This window comes from Lycorma delicatula, chromosome 8, assembly GCF_047948215.1.
Source record: "Lycorma delicatula isolate Av1 chromosome 8, ASM4794821v1, whole genome shotgun sequence".
NCBI classification, from domain to species: Eukaryota; Metazoa; Arthropoda; class Insecta; order Hemiptera; family Fulgoridae; genus Lycorma; species Lycorma delicatula.
In genome coordinates, this window is record NC_134462.1 from 57,668,289 (window position 1) to 57,687,488 (window position 19,200).

The 19,200-nt window shown below is 31.3% G+C and overlaps 2 protein-coding genes across 17 annotated transcripts in view; one reads left to right on the forward strand and one right to left on the reverse strand.

Moving 5' to 3' along the window:
* The window catches only part of LOC142329373 (sensory neuron membrane protein 2-like), a 70,737-nt gene that overhangs the window by 33,064 nt on the left and 18,473 nt on the right, over positions 1-19,200 (reverse strand). Inside the window, exon 1 of one of the 6 annotated variants that reach the window (XM_075373908.1) lies at positions 9,852-9,929. The exons of 1 other annotated variant lie outside the window; for it this stretch is intronic. In XM_075373908.1, the coding sequence (XP_075230023.1) occupies positions 9,852-9,914 (63 nt within the window). In that variant the 5' untranslated portion in view covers positions 9,915-9,929. Of the gene's footprint in view, positions 1-2,833; positions 3,158-9,851; positions 9,930-9,960; positions 10,061-19,200 lie in introns of those variants that run through there. 4 more of the 6 variants (XM_075373910.1, XM_075373909.1, XM_075373906.1 and 1 more) reach the window with 4 other exon arrangements.
* The window catches only part of ClC-c (chloride channel protein 3), a 137,168-nt gene continuing 128,653 nt past the window's right edge, over positions 10,686-19,200 (forward strand). For 3 of the 11 annotated variants that reach the window (XM_075373893.1, XM_075373894.1, XM_075373896.1), the window contains exons 1-2: positions 10,962-10,995; positions 13,878-13,970. In XM_075373893.1, coding sequence (XP_075230008.1) covers positions 10,977-10,995; positions 13,878-13,970 — 112 coding nt within the window. In that variant the 5' untranslated portion in view covers positions 10,962-10,976. The other 8 variants (XM_075373902.1, XM_075373905.1, XM_075373899.1 and 5 more) reach the window with 7 other exon arrangements.

The following is a 19,200-nucleotide window of genomic DNA, read 5'->3' on the forward strand; positions in this document are numbered from 1 at the left end:
TGAACAATGATTGCAAATTTTCCCTATTTCTGACTATACTAAATGAGATATTCATTCAATATGTGCTTGAAAATATTCTTCAGATAACATCTAAAAACCATTTTTGGATTTTTTATATTTTAAGAGTTAAAAAACATAAATTATTTTTTACATTTTTGCCATGTCATGTTACTGCTATTAAATAAATTTTTTGGTAACATTGTGATAATTCATGTTTGTAATTCAGATTACACATTTCACAAGCAAAGGCAAGACAAGAAATTTAAAATCAATTAGTGGGTCTTGTACTGACCAAACTGTTGCTTTGAAGAAATTACAATACACTGATAATTTTTATAAAGTGAACAGGTTTTAATTTTGATTTATCATTCTCACAAGCTTGAGTTTAGTGATCACAGGGGATCCAGGGAGCAGAGCCCATGGCTGGATGAGATGAGTGAGTGAAGCAGACTCTCACCAGCTAAACATCCCCGGACCATCAAGGGAAATTCAAGTAACCATCACGTAGCAGTAAACAATCATGTAGCAAGGGCAAAGCCCTTGCTACATGATTGCAAGGGTGATGCTAGCTCATAATCCTTTTATGTTGTTATTTGACCTTTATAAACTTATGAAATAATTATGTTTTGTTTTTTTTATATTTTGCTTTACATGAATTACACTGATAAACATAATTTTTGTTTCCTAACAGGTGATACATGATTTTAATCTGTTTTTTAATGGTGAAAATGAGTATGAACTCAGTCTTTCTATCACCCACCATTTTTGAAAAATTTTTTAATTTTAATTACAGGATTTTTTCATTTTTCAACTTGCAGTTAGCATTTTAAGTTCCTATATTATATTTTGTTAGCTCATTTTTTATTGTTTAACTTTGTTAACATAAATTGTAAGCTATAAATAAACAATATAAGACAAAGAATTAAATCATATCATAGTCACATATTATGACATCATATCTAATACTGAAGAGTGAGCCTTCATGGACATGATTAATCATGTCTGTGCAGGTCAACACATGTAGCTGAAAACACAGCTGTGTTTTGCCATTTGGTGTACCTATGGTTTGGCGTGAACCAAAGAATCATATAACCGATTGTTACTTTTACTTTTATTTAACAAGTGTGTCTGGAATTTCTAAAAAATCTAAACATACTGTAAAATATCCTTCATTGCAAATTGCAACCAGGCCTGCACCTCACAGTGAAATTATTCCAATTCCTGAATTACCTGTGAATGTATGTTTCAAAAGCAGCGAAGAAGAATCAGGCAATGCTGAAGAAGATAACAATGATTTTGATTTTGAATTATCTTCCAATAAGCCACATCTTATATCACAAGATGAATTGAATGACTCAGTTAGAGATTTAAATTTATCAAAAATTCAAGCTGAACTGTTAGGATCAAGACTGCAAGGTTGGAATTTATTTTAAAAAATACAAAAATTTCAGGCTTTTGATGCTGACAAAAAGAACTTTATCAGTACTTTATTGATGAAAATAATTTAGTTTATTGCACAAATATTGATGAGCTTATGTGCACAGGACAAGTTCATTAATCTGACGACTGGCAACTTTTCATAGATTCGTTCAAGTATGGTTTAAAAGTGGTTCTACTACACATTGGTAATAAATATCCTTCGATATCAATCATTTATGGTATTAATTTGAAAGAGACATACGATGTGATGAAAGATGTTCTTGAAAAAATAAATTATAAAAACATAGCTGAAACATATGTGGTGATTTGAAAAGTATAGCTATTTTGTTAGGCATGCAATTAGGCTATACTAAGTACATATGTTTTCTTTGCGAATGGGACAGCCAAGCTAGAGATAAACATTATGTTACCAAAGATTGGAAGTGAATGTAAGTGAAGGAAAAATTAAAGAAGGAATATTTGTGTGGGTTCTCAAATAAGAGAGTTGGTCAAAGATGATGTATTTAACTCAGTGTTAAATACTGTAGAAAGTGCAGCTTGGGCTTCATTTAAAGATGTTGCAAAAATCTGACAATTACCACAATATTGTTAATTAACTTCTTACTTCATACAGAGCTATGGAATGTAATATGTCTTAGAAAATAGATTTCCTTCACTCGCATCTGGATTTTTCCCAGACAATCTCAGAGATGTAAGTGATGAACACAGTAAACTTTTCACCACGACATTTCGGTGATGGAAAGCCAGTATAAAGGGAAATGGAATACTAAAATACTAATTCGGGATGTGCCTGAGGCTATTTATAAAAGAAAATCATCAGAAAAATCATTCTAACACATGTATGACCATGCAAAATTATAAATTTTACTGATTTAACTATATTTTCCCTTATTTTTTTTTTGAAGTGTAATTTATTTAAAACTAAGGGTGATAGAAAAATTGTATTTACAGATTTGTAATGTACACAAAAAAGCAATTCAAGAAATGGTATACACTTAGAGAAACATTACAAATTTTTTTTTTTATCCGTGTATTAGGAGTAAACCTGTAAAAATGACTAATTATTTTTGATATTTAGATGATAATTATCCGTTTGGGTTTAAATTTTCCATTTCTGTATACTGTTGAAACACTAAATACTGATTATGAAAAATATAGATCTACATTTTATTAGTCATACAGAAAAAAATTTTTAGAAGATTTTAATTTCAGAAGGAATTCAAAATCTGCAGGATCAAATTTAGTTTGTAGAAATAGAATCTAATCAGTTTAAAATTATGAGTATCTTGTGTAATTTCATTTTGAGCTAATTATTTTAAGCTAATTTTGCATAGTTTAGCTTTAATAAAATATTAATTAGTACATACAGATTTTATTACATTTCTTTATTTACCTGTCCTATTGAATAATTAATAACATCATCTAGAAATACACATTTAAATACAACAGTTGCTCCTGTTATCATTAGACTACAAGCAAAAATAATAATCCATACATGCCGAGATTCCATGACATCATTATAATCACCGTTTTATTTATCACAAAAATCAAAAGAATTTATTATGCTGCGATTGAGATACACTGTATTAGACAAAATATATCTTATCAGTAAATTAAAGGTATGGATATTACACTTCAGGTTACATGTTATGGGTGGCAAAGCTACTTTATTTTCTGATAAGATATGATTAATTTATTTGTCATTATCAACTACTCTAATTTTTTTCATTTAAACTCAGGCACTTTAATTCAATAACTATGTTCTGGTAAACATAATTTTATTTAAAACTACCAACTTATTAATGCAATGTTTGACAATATATCAACAATGCTGTTTACTGATTTGATTTTATTATTATTATTGTTTTTTTTATTAATTCCACCACATACGCTTGAAGCTTGTGATTGGATATGGAGTAGAAATTATGTAGTGTATGAAAAATGCCTGAATGAGATTTGCACCCAGGACATTTCAATAAAAGGCTAAGATACTACCATTCTACCATGGAAGTCACATGTTCTGAATATGCTACTGCAAGTGAAATAATAGTGTTTATAAACTTTTTCTGTTCACTGCCATTGTTGTTCATGACAACCATCTTTGTTTCATGAAACACTCCGGTAGTATGTAATTTAAAAATGTATGTTTAGGACATTGATGATTAAATATATTTTTTTGTCTACTTTAAAATGTTATAAATTTCAATTGCTGTGCAATCTGTTAAGATCTTGGTTTTTATTTGCTATGAGATCATTTGCAATGGCAGACAGTATGCATCTCTGACACTGAAAACACAACAAAAACAATTTTTCAAACATAATGAATTAAAAATTGTCAATAAGGCATACTACATAAAAAAAAACTCAAAATGAATTAAAGAAGAATAATAAAGATGGAATTAAAATCCAAATCTATCCACCCCAACATTTCAAAAATAAAACTGTTATAAAAAAACACAAAATCACTAATTGCAAAAGCTATTAACAAAACACACAGACAGATATAGTGACTCAGTAGTGTAAAAAATAAAACTAATGATTGCACCAAATACTAAATCAAACAGGCTAGATATACATTTAACTACAAATATAAAGAACACAGAACATAAACATTACACTACATACAAGAATATAAACATTTGCTAATCACCTTAAAGAAGCAGGATGTACATACAAAAGATATTAACTATGACTTAAAAATTTTACAGTAACGCCTTCCTCGTTATATTTTACTATGAGTAACTGAACACTAGAAAATTTAGCACCATCTGTTATATTTTTTGTTTCAATACCTCCTCATACATCTTCTGCTGACAATGTCAGCTGACGTCTTTTTAAACTCCCCAGTTTGTTGGTTTTTCAAGTGGACGAACAACCACCAAAACATTATTGTTTGGGACTTCCATATAGTTCCCACAAGTGCATAAACACATAAAACTATCTCGGGGTGAACTTTACCAATGCAGATGTCCCTCGGGGCATCTGCATCTGTGGCATCTCTATGGGGCCTGAACTGAAAGCTGTGGTGCGCAATCAGTTTGAGGGCGAGAAGATGTCCTCCGTTAAAGCCACTACTGGCTAGGAACGGAGGGGGTGGTGTAGCGACTGGACACGCTAAGAGGTGGGATCTTCTCCACTCGAGGGGGGGAGGAATTGAGTTCCCACAAGTACCAGCAACTGAACAGACCAATCCAGCAGAGCGAATGCCTATTGGAGATAGAGCTGAATACAAATGGGGGTACTTACGTATTAACGCCACCACAGCTACAGCTTTATTTAAAAACAAAGAAGTCAATCGAATTTCGGTGGAAAATGGGCCGATATAGAGTTTAACATAGATTCAAAACAGTCTCTTTATTAATTTTAATAAACAGTCCTGTTATTTATATTTATAAATAAATATAAATAACAGGACTGTTTTGATTATTTAAATAATAAATAATTGCAATAATTACTGAATTTATTAAATAAATATTCAAAAAATTACGGTGTTAATTAGTCAAGGTTAGCGAGCGAAGCGAGCGTAGGTTAAGTTTGGTTAAATTATAATTTATAAAATAAATAAATACAAATAACCATTTATTAAAATTAATAAAGAGACTGTTCATTTTCCACCAAAATCCGATGATTGACTACTTTGTTTTTAAATAAAGCTGTAGCTGCGGTGGCGTTAATATGTAAGTACCCAACTGGGTTTGCCAAGTGCCAGGTGCTCACAGGACATCTTTCAAGGCTCACTACGTAGAGCTATTCCTCCATCGGCACGAATGTTTCCACCTTGGGTTACAGTTGCATTTCATAAGGTAATGCAAACTACTGAGTGTTAATGTAAGAAGAAATTGTGAAGAATGTTGTGTAAAGAAAAGTATATGTTGTAATTTTTGTGGTGTTCTTGGTGTAGAGTATGTGTATAGTGTAAAGTCTTCTGCAGCTCAGTGTATAGTCGAAAGAAAATCTGCAAAGGCTAGGGCTCTGGAGATGCCAATCCCCAAACTCTTAAAGAATAAAACTCCCCTTCAGGGTCATAATGTAGAGTTAACAGTGGAAAACCTGATGCAAATTAAACTACCCTGATTGCCTATTAGCTCAGTTATATTTGACCTCAACAGATACTTTAAAGAGTGAAATGTTACAATGATCGATTAAAATAATATTACTTATATAAATAGAATTACATGTCAATAATAATATAAATAGAATTACTTATATATAATCTTAGGATAACATCTCTTTGAGCAATTATGGTAAGTAATGCTTTTATGTTACAATAGTGATATGTAGGCTACTATACTTCACAACTCGGTATACCATATTGTCTTTTTACATTATATTCTTAACTATCCTCCTCCCAAGCTTCACATCTTATCACATCTTACCCATTTCCTATTCATATGCAAGGAACAAATTGACACTAATAGTAATGGATTTGGTAGTTAAGTATATCATTTTCTTCCAAATCCAATGTTCTTGCATCAAGGTTTTCACATTACGCCAAATTAACTGAGGATATAACCTTTATTAGTCTGTTTTAACTAGTCTTATGGAATTTTGTCTATCTGTGTAATTGTGACATGGTTATGACCAAACTCACTTAAAACTTTTTAGTTAATTTTCAAAGCAGATATCATATGTATAACTACTTTTCTTAAATTTTGTTTCAAAATGGTGGCCACTGTTTTTCTTCAGTGGGAAGAAGAAGAATGCAGTTGAAAAAAATTCTCCATCCCCAAATCAATAGCATCAGACTTTTCTTCAATCCTGATAAAACCTATTCTACATCACATCCATCATTTTCAGTTTGTCTCTTACCAGGTGTGCATTAAGAATTATTAAACTTCATTGTTTATGCTTTACTCCATCTTTAACTCTGATGTTAGTCTCTAAGATCATTCACTCGTTTTCAGTAAAGCTATTATTTATACTTAATTTATATATTAATTTGAAAAACTTCAAATAAAAAGACCTATGCATAAATGGGAATATAGTGAACATTTCCTTAGCTTTATTTTAATTTTAAATTCAGTTTAAAATGATAGAGGTCTATTGTACACAGAATTACAGTGATAGTAAATATCAGATAATGATAGTAAAATGTTCATAACTGGGTATAACAGATTAGAGATATTGGTTAGAATTAATTTATTAGGTACCTCTACAACTTAGTTTCTTCACTATTTATAATGTTAAAAAGGAATGATAAAAAGGAAATTCTTAAATCAGCAGAAGCAAACTTAGGCGGAATAAAGAGAACTAGTAGAAAACCTTGGGTTTCAGACGATATATTGCAGCTGATGGATGAACGTAGAAAATATAAGAATGCTAGTGATGAAGAAAGTAAAAGGAACTATCGGCAATTAAGAAATGCTATAAACAGGAAGTGCAAACTGGCGAAAGAAGAGTGGATTAAAGAAAAGTGTTCAGAAGTGGAAAGAGAAATGAACATTGGTAAAATAGACGGAGCATACAGGAAAGTTAAGGAATTTTGGTGTACATAAATTAAAATCTAATAATGTGTTAAACAAAGATGGTACACCAATATATAATACGAAAGGTAAAGTCAATAGATGGGTGGAATATATTGAAAAGTTATAAGAAGGAAATGAATTAGAAAATGGTGTTATAGAGGAAGAAGAGGAAGTTGAGGAGGATGAAATGGGAGAAACAATACTGAGATCTGAATTTAAGAGAGCATTAAAAGATTTAAATGGCAGAAAGGCTCCTGGAATAGACAGAATACCTGTAAAAATACTGTGCAGTGCAGGTGAGGAAGCGATTGATAGATTATACAAACTGGTATGTAATATTTATGAAAAAGGGGAATTTCCATCAGACTTCAAAAAAAGTGTTATAGTCATGATACCAAAGAAAGCAGGGGCAGATAAATGTGAAGAATACAGAACAATTAGTTTAACTAGTCATGCATCAAAAATCTCAACTAGAATTCTATACAGAAGAATTGAGAGGGGAGTGGAAGAAGTGTTAGAAGACCAATTTGGTTTCAGGAAAAGTATAGGGACAAGGGAAGCAATTTTAGGCCTTAGATTAATAGTAGAAGGAAGATTAAAGAAAAACAAACCAACATACTTGGCGTTTATAGACCTAGAAAAGGCATTCGATAACGTAGACTGGAATAAAATGTTCAGCATTTTAAAAAAGTTAGGGTTCAAATACAGAGATAGAAGAACAATTGCTAACATGTACAGGAACCAAACAGCAACAGTAATAATTGAAGAACATAAGAAAGAAGCCGTAATAAGAAAGGGAGTCCGACAAGGATGTTCCCTATCTCCGTTACTTTTTAATCTTTACATGGATCTAGCAGTTAATGATGTTAAAGAACAATTTAGATTCGGAGTAACAGTACAAGGTGAAAAGATAAAGATGCTACGATTTGCTTATGATATAGTAATTCTAGCCGAGAATAAAAAGGATTTAGAAGAAAAAATGACGTTACTTTTTAATCTTTACATGGATCTAGCAGTTAATGATGTTAAAGAACAATTTAGATTCGGAGTAACAGTACAAGGTGAAAAGATAAAGATGCTACGATTTGCTTATGATATAGTAATTCTAGCCGAGAATAAAAAGGATTTAGAAGAAAAAATGAACGGCATAGATGAAGTCCTACGCAAGAACTATCGCATGAAAATAAACAAGAAGAAAACAAAATTAATGAAATGTAGTAGAAATAACAAAGATGGACCACTGAATGTGAAAATAGGAGGACAAAAGATTATGGAGGTAGAAGAATTTTGTTATTTGGGAAGTAGAATTACTAAAGATGGACGAAGCAGGAGCGATATAAAATGCCGAATAGCACAAGCGAAACGAGCCTTCAGTAAGAAATATAATTTGTTTACATCAAAAATTAATTTAAATGTCAGGAAAAGATTTTTGAAAGTATATGTTTGGAGTGTCGCTTTATATGGAAGTGAAACTTGGACAATCGGAGTATCTGAGAAGAAAAGAGTAGAAGCTTTTGAAATGTGGTGCTATAGGAGAATGTTAAAAATCAGATGGGTGGATAAAGTGACAAATGAAGAGGTATTGCGACAAATAGATGAAGAAAGAAGCTTTTGGAAAAATATAGTTAAAAGAAGAGACAGACTTATAGGCCACATACTAAGGCATCCTGTAATAGTTGCTTTAATATTGGAAGGACAGGTAGAAGGAAAAAATTGTGTAGGCAGGCCACGTTTGGAATATGTAAAACAAATTGTTAGGGATGTAGGATGTAGAGGGTATACTGAAATGAAACGACTAGCACTAGATAGGGAATCTTGGAGAGCTGCATCAAACCAGTCAAATGACTGAAGACAAAAAAAAAAAATGTAAAGTGTCCCCTCCTCAATTAAATTGGTGGTTAAAATGCATATTTTTATTACAGAAAAGGGGTACATTAATCTGTCCTGATATGGCTTGATGTATGTAAAACATCTTAAGTACAATTAGTACCAGTCAAGAGTTGCTTTGTTTAGCCATAATTATCCTGATTAGATAGACAGCCAGTGAAAAAAGTCAAAGAGATTATAACAGAGTGAAGGTGTCACTTGTAGGGCTAAATATCACCTGCATTTCAGTATATCTGACATGCTAATATGCATCCATGTATTTGGCTCCGTGAAGAAAGTAATTATAAACCACTTCACCCTTCCTTCTCTTAGTAAGCTTAACATGACAATTGACATGATGACATAGATATCATTGTCTCTGTCAATTTTGGGAGTAACTTTTGACTCATGTGAGCTTGCCTAAAATTGTTGCAATTAAAATGCTTAATATCCATAACACTGAAAAAATTTGTTACTGTGAAAAATAGTGGTCAGTGAGGACTCATGACAAGAAGCAATTGACTCAAAACTGCTAATAGACTCAAATTGGAGGGTTTAAGGAAACAAAAAAAAAAAAGCTTTTTATATAGCAGTCACAAAAATAGTAATGATTAAAGTACATTAACATTTTTATACAAAATAGTAACGATGAAACTACATTATGATGAGTTGTATTAAAATCAGACCAGAATAAAACATATAAGTTTATTTAAAAACATTTGAATAAATATATTTAAATGCATGATAACTTGTGATGAAGAAAAATCCAAGCTTATTTAAATTTTCTCCTAATATAAAATTATAAATATAATGTGACATATTTTGTAATAATTAATGAGTTACACTACCACACTTATTATATAACAATATTATGTAACAGTACGTTACATAACGATAATTTGTTATTTATTATATATTACAAACACTTTCAAATATTCGCGCGGTTGTGTAATTTAAATTACCAAAATAAACTTCGTTGTTAGTCAAATATTTGGTTAAGTGTTAACTTTCATATCTTTTCCTGAGCAATAGGGCTATAATTTTAGTTTCTAAGAAAAACAGTTATAAATTTGATATAACCTCAAATTTATGTATGAAAACATAATAGCAATGGTAGAAATTGTAAACATTATTATGAGGCATACATAATTTCCTTTTTTCTAGGTATTTAAAAAAAATCTTATCATACCCTTACACTGCTTTAAAATCTAATTGTACCCTTTCATTGAATTTGGAGAAAGCTTTAAGAATCTGTCTAAAGCACAAGTATAACGCCACTTGCATGTAATAAATACTTGATTCTAGAGAATGGGGTATGCGGTATTTGTAATGGATAAATTTAAAATGAACTAAATTTTCATAAAACTATCTATGTATGTTAGGTTATATATTATGTTTTTTTTCATAATATATATATATATATATATATATATATATATATATATATATATATATATATATATATATAAATTTGTTTTTGATAATTCAAATATTTTATAAACAAATTAAACCGCTATGTTAATAAATGATATAATATTAAATAAACCCCAAAACACAGTTGTAGGATAAATGATTAAATTTCCAAAAGTACTTTTTCGAACTACTCGCATCGTCGTCAGTTGATGTTATGGTATTTATTTAATATATATAAATATATATATATTTTTTAAATAATAATACAGTGAGTATCATATTTATTCACTTTCTCATAATAAGTTTAAGTTCCTAAACAAAAATCGTGAAATGTATTATGTGTATTACATATTACTACAATAAAAGTTATCTATTTCCCTAGTAGAAAATAAAAATATCAGTTTGGAAAAAATTCAAAGTTAATAAATTAACTCTTAGACTCCCGAAATAAAAGTTTAAAAAAAGAAAAAGAAAAATCGAGGCGTTATTGTGGCAACAGGCTGTGACTATGGTCAAAGGATAGAAAGAGCGTTTTGTGATGTGTACAAGTGCGTGCGTTTGTCAGTAGAGCTGTGTACTCTGCTGATCAGGTGGATTTTAAGTCGTTAAATGGTGCGAGATTTGCAGAGCCGCCCCCATTTGTTGCAGTTATATAACTAAGCTGGTTTATTAGACTTCAGTTGACGGCACAAAATGGTGAGTGTTATAAGTGCGTTGTTGAAATATGGAACGGTTTTAAAATACTATTTGTAATTTTTACTATGACGTTTGCTTACAATTTCCCCGCACAGGATGAATGCATTTTTGTCAGGTTGTAGTCATCATTCTTTTCAGAAATTATATTTGACATTGAGGACTGTCTGAATGTGTTATGAGAATCCTTATTTTTGTAACTATTTTTAACTTTGTTAACGTCAAAGCTTTTTTTATTGGAGTATTACGTATGGCATTGCTTTGCGGACCACTGCTTTGAGTAGTATTAATTTCAAGCAGCTGTAACAGATTAAGTGTTGTGATGATGTTTTCATTATAATAAGATATTGTACAATCTGGTCAGAAGTAGAATGCTTCCTGAAAGTTAGGTTATGTAGCCGTACTACTTTTCAACTATAGTTATGTTTATGCCCTTACTTCGGCATGTTTTTTAAATTTGAAATTCTGTTTTTCTTGTGTATTGTGTTTAGCTCTTTGTATTTAATTAGTTTCTGCATTAATTATTCTGGTGGTAGTAGTCTTTTGTAGTAGTATTTATGGTAAAGTGTAAAACTAATCTGTTTCAACATATTGTGGTTTAATAAAGTAAGTTTGTCTACACAACCTTTATTGTATTAATTAAATTATTAGATTTATAAGGTCCTTTAGTATTTTAATGAATTTTCTAATATTGAGAAAAAAAGTGTTGCTTTTGTTAAATTCATAGGTCCTTTGCAATGTTTTCTTGCCTGAAATTCAAGAGGAAATGTTTTGTTATAGATTTACAATATTTCAAAGTATAATATATTTATATAATTATAATATTGATTTTAGTATCTTTTAATACAATTTGCAGTTGGTGAGATGCTCTTTAATAACTCAACAGTTTGGTCAGTACTGAACTTTGAAATTTAGTAATTTAAAATAGGCTCCAGACTGGACACATAATAATTGACTAACTGGATTAGCAGTGACACATATTTGTAAATCCTTGCAAGTCTAAATTTATTTAAAGATGTAGTTACATTTTACAAGTTTTGAATGATGCAATTTGGTGACAACGTTTTTTATTTAATGAAACTGCCTTGCAATTGGATAAGAAAAGCTGATAGTTTTTAATTTGACTTATTATTTGTTGTATGACTGCAAAAATTGCTTTCTTCTGACACTATTACCAAGTTTTGGCTAATTCTGAATATTTGATTTAAATGTATTATTCTCTGTACCATTTTTTAGTGATCATTGTATTTTTGAATCTATTTAAAAAAAAACTAAGTTTTTCTTCTCACATTTGGATAACAAGATTAGCAAAATAATTCAGTAGCCCTATGTTTAAGTAAATTATCCCAACTTGAGGAGAATGAAGACAATTTGTAGCGTAAATATCTTCTTTCCCTCTTCTAAGCTTTATTTTTGATTAAACCTTTCATCTTCCTTGGAGCAGTATCATGGAAATTGGAATCACTGCCACTCATTCTGTGTGTGTGCGCGTGTAAGACTAGTAGAGAAACAACCTTGATGGAAATTGATAAGATGACAGCTTGCGTTTGGGAACTCAATTAAATTGGGACAGTTGCAAAGAAAAAGAAGCAATTATTGACTTGGGTTTTTATCGGATAAATCCAGACTTCCAATTCTTTCAATAAATTAACCTAATACTTCTTAATACTCTTCGGTGTTAGTGGTATTGGAAAAAGTTACCTAGGTATTTAATGTAGACCTAATTAATTGGCTATTGACCCACTGGCTTTGTCTAGTGGTGAACGCGTCTTCCCAAATTAGCTGATTTGGAAGTCAAGAGTTCCAGTGTTCAAGTTCTAGTAAAGGCAGTAGTTACTTTTATACGTTTTTGAATCCTAGACTATGGATACCAGTGTTCATTGGTGGTTGGGTTTCAATTAACCACACATCTCAGGAATGGTCAAACTGAGACTGTACAAGACTACACTTTATTTACACTCTTATATATCATCATCATTTATTCTCTGAAGTAATACCTGAACGGTTATTCCCGGAGGCTAAACAGGAAAAAAAAATTAACTAGCCACTATGTACCTAATTATTTAATTCGTTAATGCAAAAATCCAATTATTCTCTTTGAGAATTCTTTTTGTAATTTACCTCCAATTTTTTCTGCTCTTTTGCCATAGGCTAAAAAGATTAAGGATTTTTATAGCTTTGTGTTATTTGATGCTTATCTACCAAACATAGACGTAGTAGACCTGGTAGATAGATAGATACTAATCACCTGGCAGATTTATCATTGGATTGTAGAATATATTAAAAGTTTAATTAATTTTAATATATTTAATGTTATTTATTTATATTTTCATCTCATGATCATAATTTTATATATTACTCCAACCAGTTTTCAGCTACTGTTGGGTCTGGGTGTGTGTTTATATAGGCAAATGAAATTACTGCTTCCGGCTTACCAGACCTGACATAGTTGCATGTAAGTGTAAATGAACTGGTAAATATGTAGGCATGTAACAGACTTAGGTCGATCTGAGCGTGAAGTCATGCTCAGATCCATGCAAAGTGAGTCACATAATGTTACTGGTGCTTTCTGAGATTATACTATCGAAAATAATGAAAAAAGTTCATATACTATAACCATTTTGCATACTTATTTATTTGCATTTATTGATAGTGTATTAATTTATTTTATTTTTATTTCTTCATTCACCCTAGACATTCAGGTATTGTTAATCTGTTAATAAAGGGATATGTTGTAGCCTCTATAAAAGCTATAGAGGAAGACAAAGTTTGAAATATATAAAACAGATAATTTATTGAGGATGTCGGATGTATAGATGTTTACTAATGGAAAGGAATGGAGAATTTTACTGAACTAGCCAAGTGGTGTTATAATTTTATTTTTAAACAATTTTATTTAATGATTTTAATTCTTTTTATATGGAAAGTCATAATCATAAATGGGGTTTTTAGTAGTTAAATGTATTTGATTTGTAATTTAGGTACTTTATACATTTCCAGGTATATTATATTTTTACACGGATTTGAATGCTAGATCGTGGATACCGGTGTTCTTTGGTGGTTACCGGAGGCTAAACAGGAAAAAGAAAGAAGGTATATTACAGAAGGGTTGGTCTAGTGGTAAATGTGTCTTCCCAAATCAGCTGATTTGGAAGTTGAGAGTTCAAGTGTTCAAGTCTTAGTAAAATCAGTTATTTTTACATGGATTTGAATACTAGATCACGGATACCGGTTTTCTTTGGTGGTTGGGTTTCAATTAACCACACATCTCAGGAGTGGTCGAACTGAGACTGTACAAGACTACACTTCATTTACACTTATACATATCATCCTCATTCATCCTCTCAAGTAATACCTGAACGGTAATTCCCGGAGGCTAAACAGGAAAAAGAAAGAAAAGGTATATTACATTTAAATTTTAAAGTTATTTGAACGATGAAATACTGAGATCTGTCATATATCCTCTTTATAAATCTCTGTATTAACGTTTACTCAGTAAATATTTGATATATAAATATTTCCTTAGTAAATGTTTGTTCACTGAATAAATTATCTGTAGTTTAAAATAAAATTATTTAATTTTATTTGTAAATAATATCTTTTAATAACAGTTGTTTTTCAACTGACTTCAAAAAAGTAGAAGATTCTAAATTCTACTAATATGTTTTTTTTTTATGTCTAACTTTCTGGTTTCAATTATTCTTTTTATTTAGAGGAAGTTCATCTATTTGTAGTAGTTCTGGTGTGAGTTTTTCCCATGTAACGTATCAAGCATAAGATTGTTAATGAAAATTTCATAATTTGAAAATAACTTAGGATATTTAAAATTTTTTTGTTATTTTATTTTATTAATACTGGATTTTTATAGTGTAACAGGTATAGTTCTTCTGAGTTATGTTATTAGTGTATATAATGCATCGTTTCACTATAGAAGGGGTACATTGATCCGTACCCGTTCTTTGTTGTGGCTATGATGCTTTTAAATTACCTGAGGTTTAAGAAATGCCAATAAGAGTTGCTTTATCGATTCTCTGTACAGCCGATTTCTGTGGTGGACAGAAAGATGCCATTTGCAGGAGTGAATTTTATCAGTGTTTTTGAGAGCTTGGGATGGTGATAAAAAGTTTGGTCTATCGTTATACGTATATTATCTCGGTGAAGAAGAAAGTAATTGGAAACCCCTCCACTCGTCACTTTATCTAGTAGTCCTGGCATGAGATCTTTTTCATTCTTAAGGATGGCTTCTTAAGGATTTTGATATTGAAATATTTTTTCACAAAAATTCAAGAAAATCTGTTGTATACTTAAAGTAAAAAAAAATTTTATGTTCGCATACTTAAGAGTTCCTTAAATCACAATTGAAAACGTTCTTTTTACATTATTTTTCTGCATATCTTTACTTATTTCAAGATGCAAATTTCCTTACTTTATCTTACTTACCGTTAGATTTTTTGGTAAAAGCAGTTCGTTTAATAGACCCGTCAGTATTTTAAATAGAAAAAAAACTATTACATGAAATAGCTGTAGAAAGTAAAAAGCGATTTCAGAAAATCTACTCAGAAGTGAAAGATGATATTTTTCCATTTTTTTTTTCAACTCTGAAACGATGTGAAATTAAGAGTCGATATATTATTAGTATTTTTATTTCGATTCCTACTTCCAAGTGTCAAACTTTAAATAACAGTTACATTTTAAAAATCTATATACGATGCTCATGCCTTACTTATCACCAAATTTTTAGATTTGATAATTAATTTTTTATTTTGTAAAAGAAGTTTTTCCGGCGGTCTATATAAACTTCTTCGTCCAAATAACTTTATCGTTATCACTTAAAGTAGTTACCGTAAGCATCGCTTAGAATTGCGGATCATCGTAGTAAAATAAAATATAACTCGATGTTAATACATATTCAAAATATTTTAGAAAAGTTTTTAAGAAAATCGGATGAAATATTTGCATTAATTTATTCTAAATGTAGAAAGCTTACTTAAAAGAATTTCTTTAAATCTGTAAAAAAAGGTGACAACACAGTTGTAGGACTTTCCCGCCACGCGGCTTTTTCTGTTGCACGGCTTAACACATGCAACTTAATTTAAAATATTTTTTTGTTTATTTAATTCAATGTTTCTATCTAAAGCGCGCGCGCGCGCATACCGTATTTCATTCGCGCGAAATTGACGGTACTAGCGGCCGCTTAAAATATTATTTATTTATTTAATTCTACCGCCCACCTGTGACGTTACAACGTAGAAGATGACTACAGCAGCTGTACGTCAGTGCTACACTAGCGCTGCTTGTTATGAGAGGGGGTACTAATGACACACTATACCCAATTAACCACTAGATTATTTAGAGCATTTTTTTGGGGGATGCGATTTTGCAAAAATCTTTTTTGAAATATTATTTCTTATTTGTTAATAAATTGCCAAAGAAAAATAAGATCTTAATTTGGCGAAATCTCGACACACTGAGAGTAACCTTGCTCTACTCGCCCCCTCACACCCTTAACCTTTTAAGTTGAAAATTTAATGGTATCAATGCCCCATATATAGGACTAATCTGCCTTAGTTTGGTCATAATCGGTTGAGTAGTTCTGGAGATATAAGGTGATTTAGGATGCGACACCTAACACTGAACGTACACGTACACTGAACAACCAGAAAATTTCCATCCGGTTTTTTGGGTTCGTTAGGTGTCAAAACATAAAGATCCAGTGAAAAGCGCATATGCCGCAAATTGGACCGACTACATTACTTTCGCTTCTGTAGCTACAGCTCTGCTATAACGCTAGGCGGGAAAGTAAAAGTTGTTTGGTTTTATATTAATAAATACTTATAAGCATACGGTAAAAGAGTATTAGCCTACTATCCCTGCATTTTTAAAAATATTTTTATTAAGTTGCAGGATTCTTCTGTATTTTTTTTTCACACGTTCTTTATAGGCTCACCTTCATTTAAATAAAATCGAACTAAAATTTTTTACAAAAATAAAATTGAAAAAAAACCTTTTTTAATTATTTAAATTTATTTTTTTGATGCCGGTACCATTAATTAGTAAACCGTTGGAGGCTTGATTTTTAATTAATTTTTTACATTTAAAAAAGTTATATCGCATTATTTCTTAAGGTGTATTAATTTTTTATCGATTATAAATTTTAGCAAAGTAACAAACATCGATTTACAGTAGATGACAGTCGGACATGATCGGTGACCGGATGAGTTCTGATTATTGTTAGGACTTATCTGATCATCAGAAACCTGATTTATTTAGTTAGTTCAGAGGCAGTCTTCCTACTAAATATCAAGGATGGTTTTTCAGGTCCTAGCATGGAGAATCTGCCGGATTCAAAGCTTCACCTACAGAATCGATAATGGGTAAGAATAAATTAAGAATAAGTAAAAGGAGTGGGAGGTGAGAAAGGATGATCTCTCTGTCGGAGTAATTTACTATCTTGCTCATGACCCTAATACTTGAATGTTCCTATACATTTATGTTGTACGGTAACTTCGGCCTTCAGTAAGTCCGCGAAGAAGGGCAAATTGTTATTAAAATCAAAAAAACTACTTAAACATAGTTTCTAGAATAAGTAATGTTAAGACCTGTTATTCGAGATTGATTTATTCCAAAAATGTACATTAATCTGTCTTCGTATGATTCAAAATTATATTTTGTCGGCCAGCGTGACAAAGCATGACAGTCATTTTTTCATTCATTTAAAGGTTATCGACGATTTTCTTTTTTTAAATGGAAGTCATATTTCCAAAAAATCGTTTTGAGGTAATTACAGAGTTTGTTCTGAAAGTAACCGGATTGGCTCCGGCGCGTCGCGCAGGCGCGGCATTTTGCAAAATCGTTTTGATACACTATTCAGATCCAGATTTGATAAACAGTTTTGTTTAAGTATTGTTTATAGAAGTTCATTATTCTCATTATCTGATATATTAAATTAATAAAGGATAGGGTAGAAATAACCCACATTTGAAAAAATTCCTGTTTAGCTTGTGATAAGTGTACGGAGACCAACGTGTTATGTATAGTTTGCGGTAACCGTGCCGTTTTTAGTTACTACCATGAGTTGGACGGATGAACATCGTGGTTACGATGTTTTTTAAAAAAACAGTGAATTTGTTATCGTTAAGCAGAGAGAGCCTTCCGCATACGCTTCGGTCTCGGTCGATGTACTGCCGTTCCGGATAGAAAAACGATTTTGCGATAGATTATCCAACTTGATCGACTTTGGAAAAAAACCATTCGGTCGACTCGAGACGAAGCCTTAGAACACCAGAAAATTTTCAGGCTGTAAAAGCATCCATCGAACGATCTTCAATCCGTTCTGTACGTAAACATGCAACTCCACTTGGGATTTCTGCGCCTAATGAAAAAAAAAGAATTCTGCATAATCCTTTTCAACTGGATACCTGTAAAATAGTGATGGCACAAAAATTAAACAAGCGAATCGGATCGATCGTAAAACTGTGTGCGAAAATTTTCAGCAGATCCCCACCTATTGTCCTATTTTATGACAAAGCGCATTTTTATCTCTCGTATTGACAATAACCAAATATTTCGTTATTGGGCCGTGAGCAATCCTTGTAAATGGCACCAAGAACCACAGCACAGTCCTCGCGTTACTGTTTGGTGTGCTGTAGGTCAAATAGGCATTCGGGCCCGTTTTTTTTCCTTTGCAAAAAGATTCCGTTACTACTGTAAACTGATGCTGAAACTACTGATACTCAAAACTACTGAAAACTCAAACCGATATACTGTAGAGATGCTTCAGATCTTTTTGAGGCCTAGATTAGATGGGCTTAAAAATACAGAAGTGTGGTTTCTGTAGGATGGACCCACAACTCACACCTCTCGGCGTTGTTTTCATTTTTAAGAGAAATGTTTCCGAATAATTTAATTTCTTTACGAGGTGACATGGAATGGCCTGCTCGCTTACCAGATTTGACGCCATGCGATTTGTTTCTTTACTTAAAAGAAAATGTTTGTAGATATCGTCCTCAGATTCTAGATTACCTAAAGGATGTGATGCGGCAAGAAATAGCTGGGATTCCTCTAGAGATGTGTCGAACAGTACCGGACAACTTCCGAAAAACGTTTCGACAGCGTATTGCCAATGACGATTGACATTTAAGTGACAATTTTTAAAACCTATTTAAAAAACAGCTTAATATGTGTGCTTTTCAATAATAAAAAAAATTTCGTGTACTTTTCAATAATAAAAAAAATTTCGTGTACTTGTTAAATTTTTTAATGTTATTAATGATCAAAGTATGTGAGTTATTTCTGCCTCACTGTTTATATGTTGTCATCATAT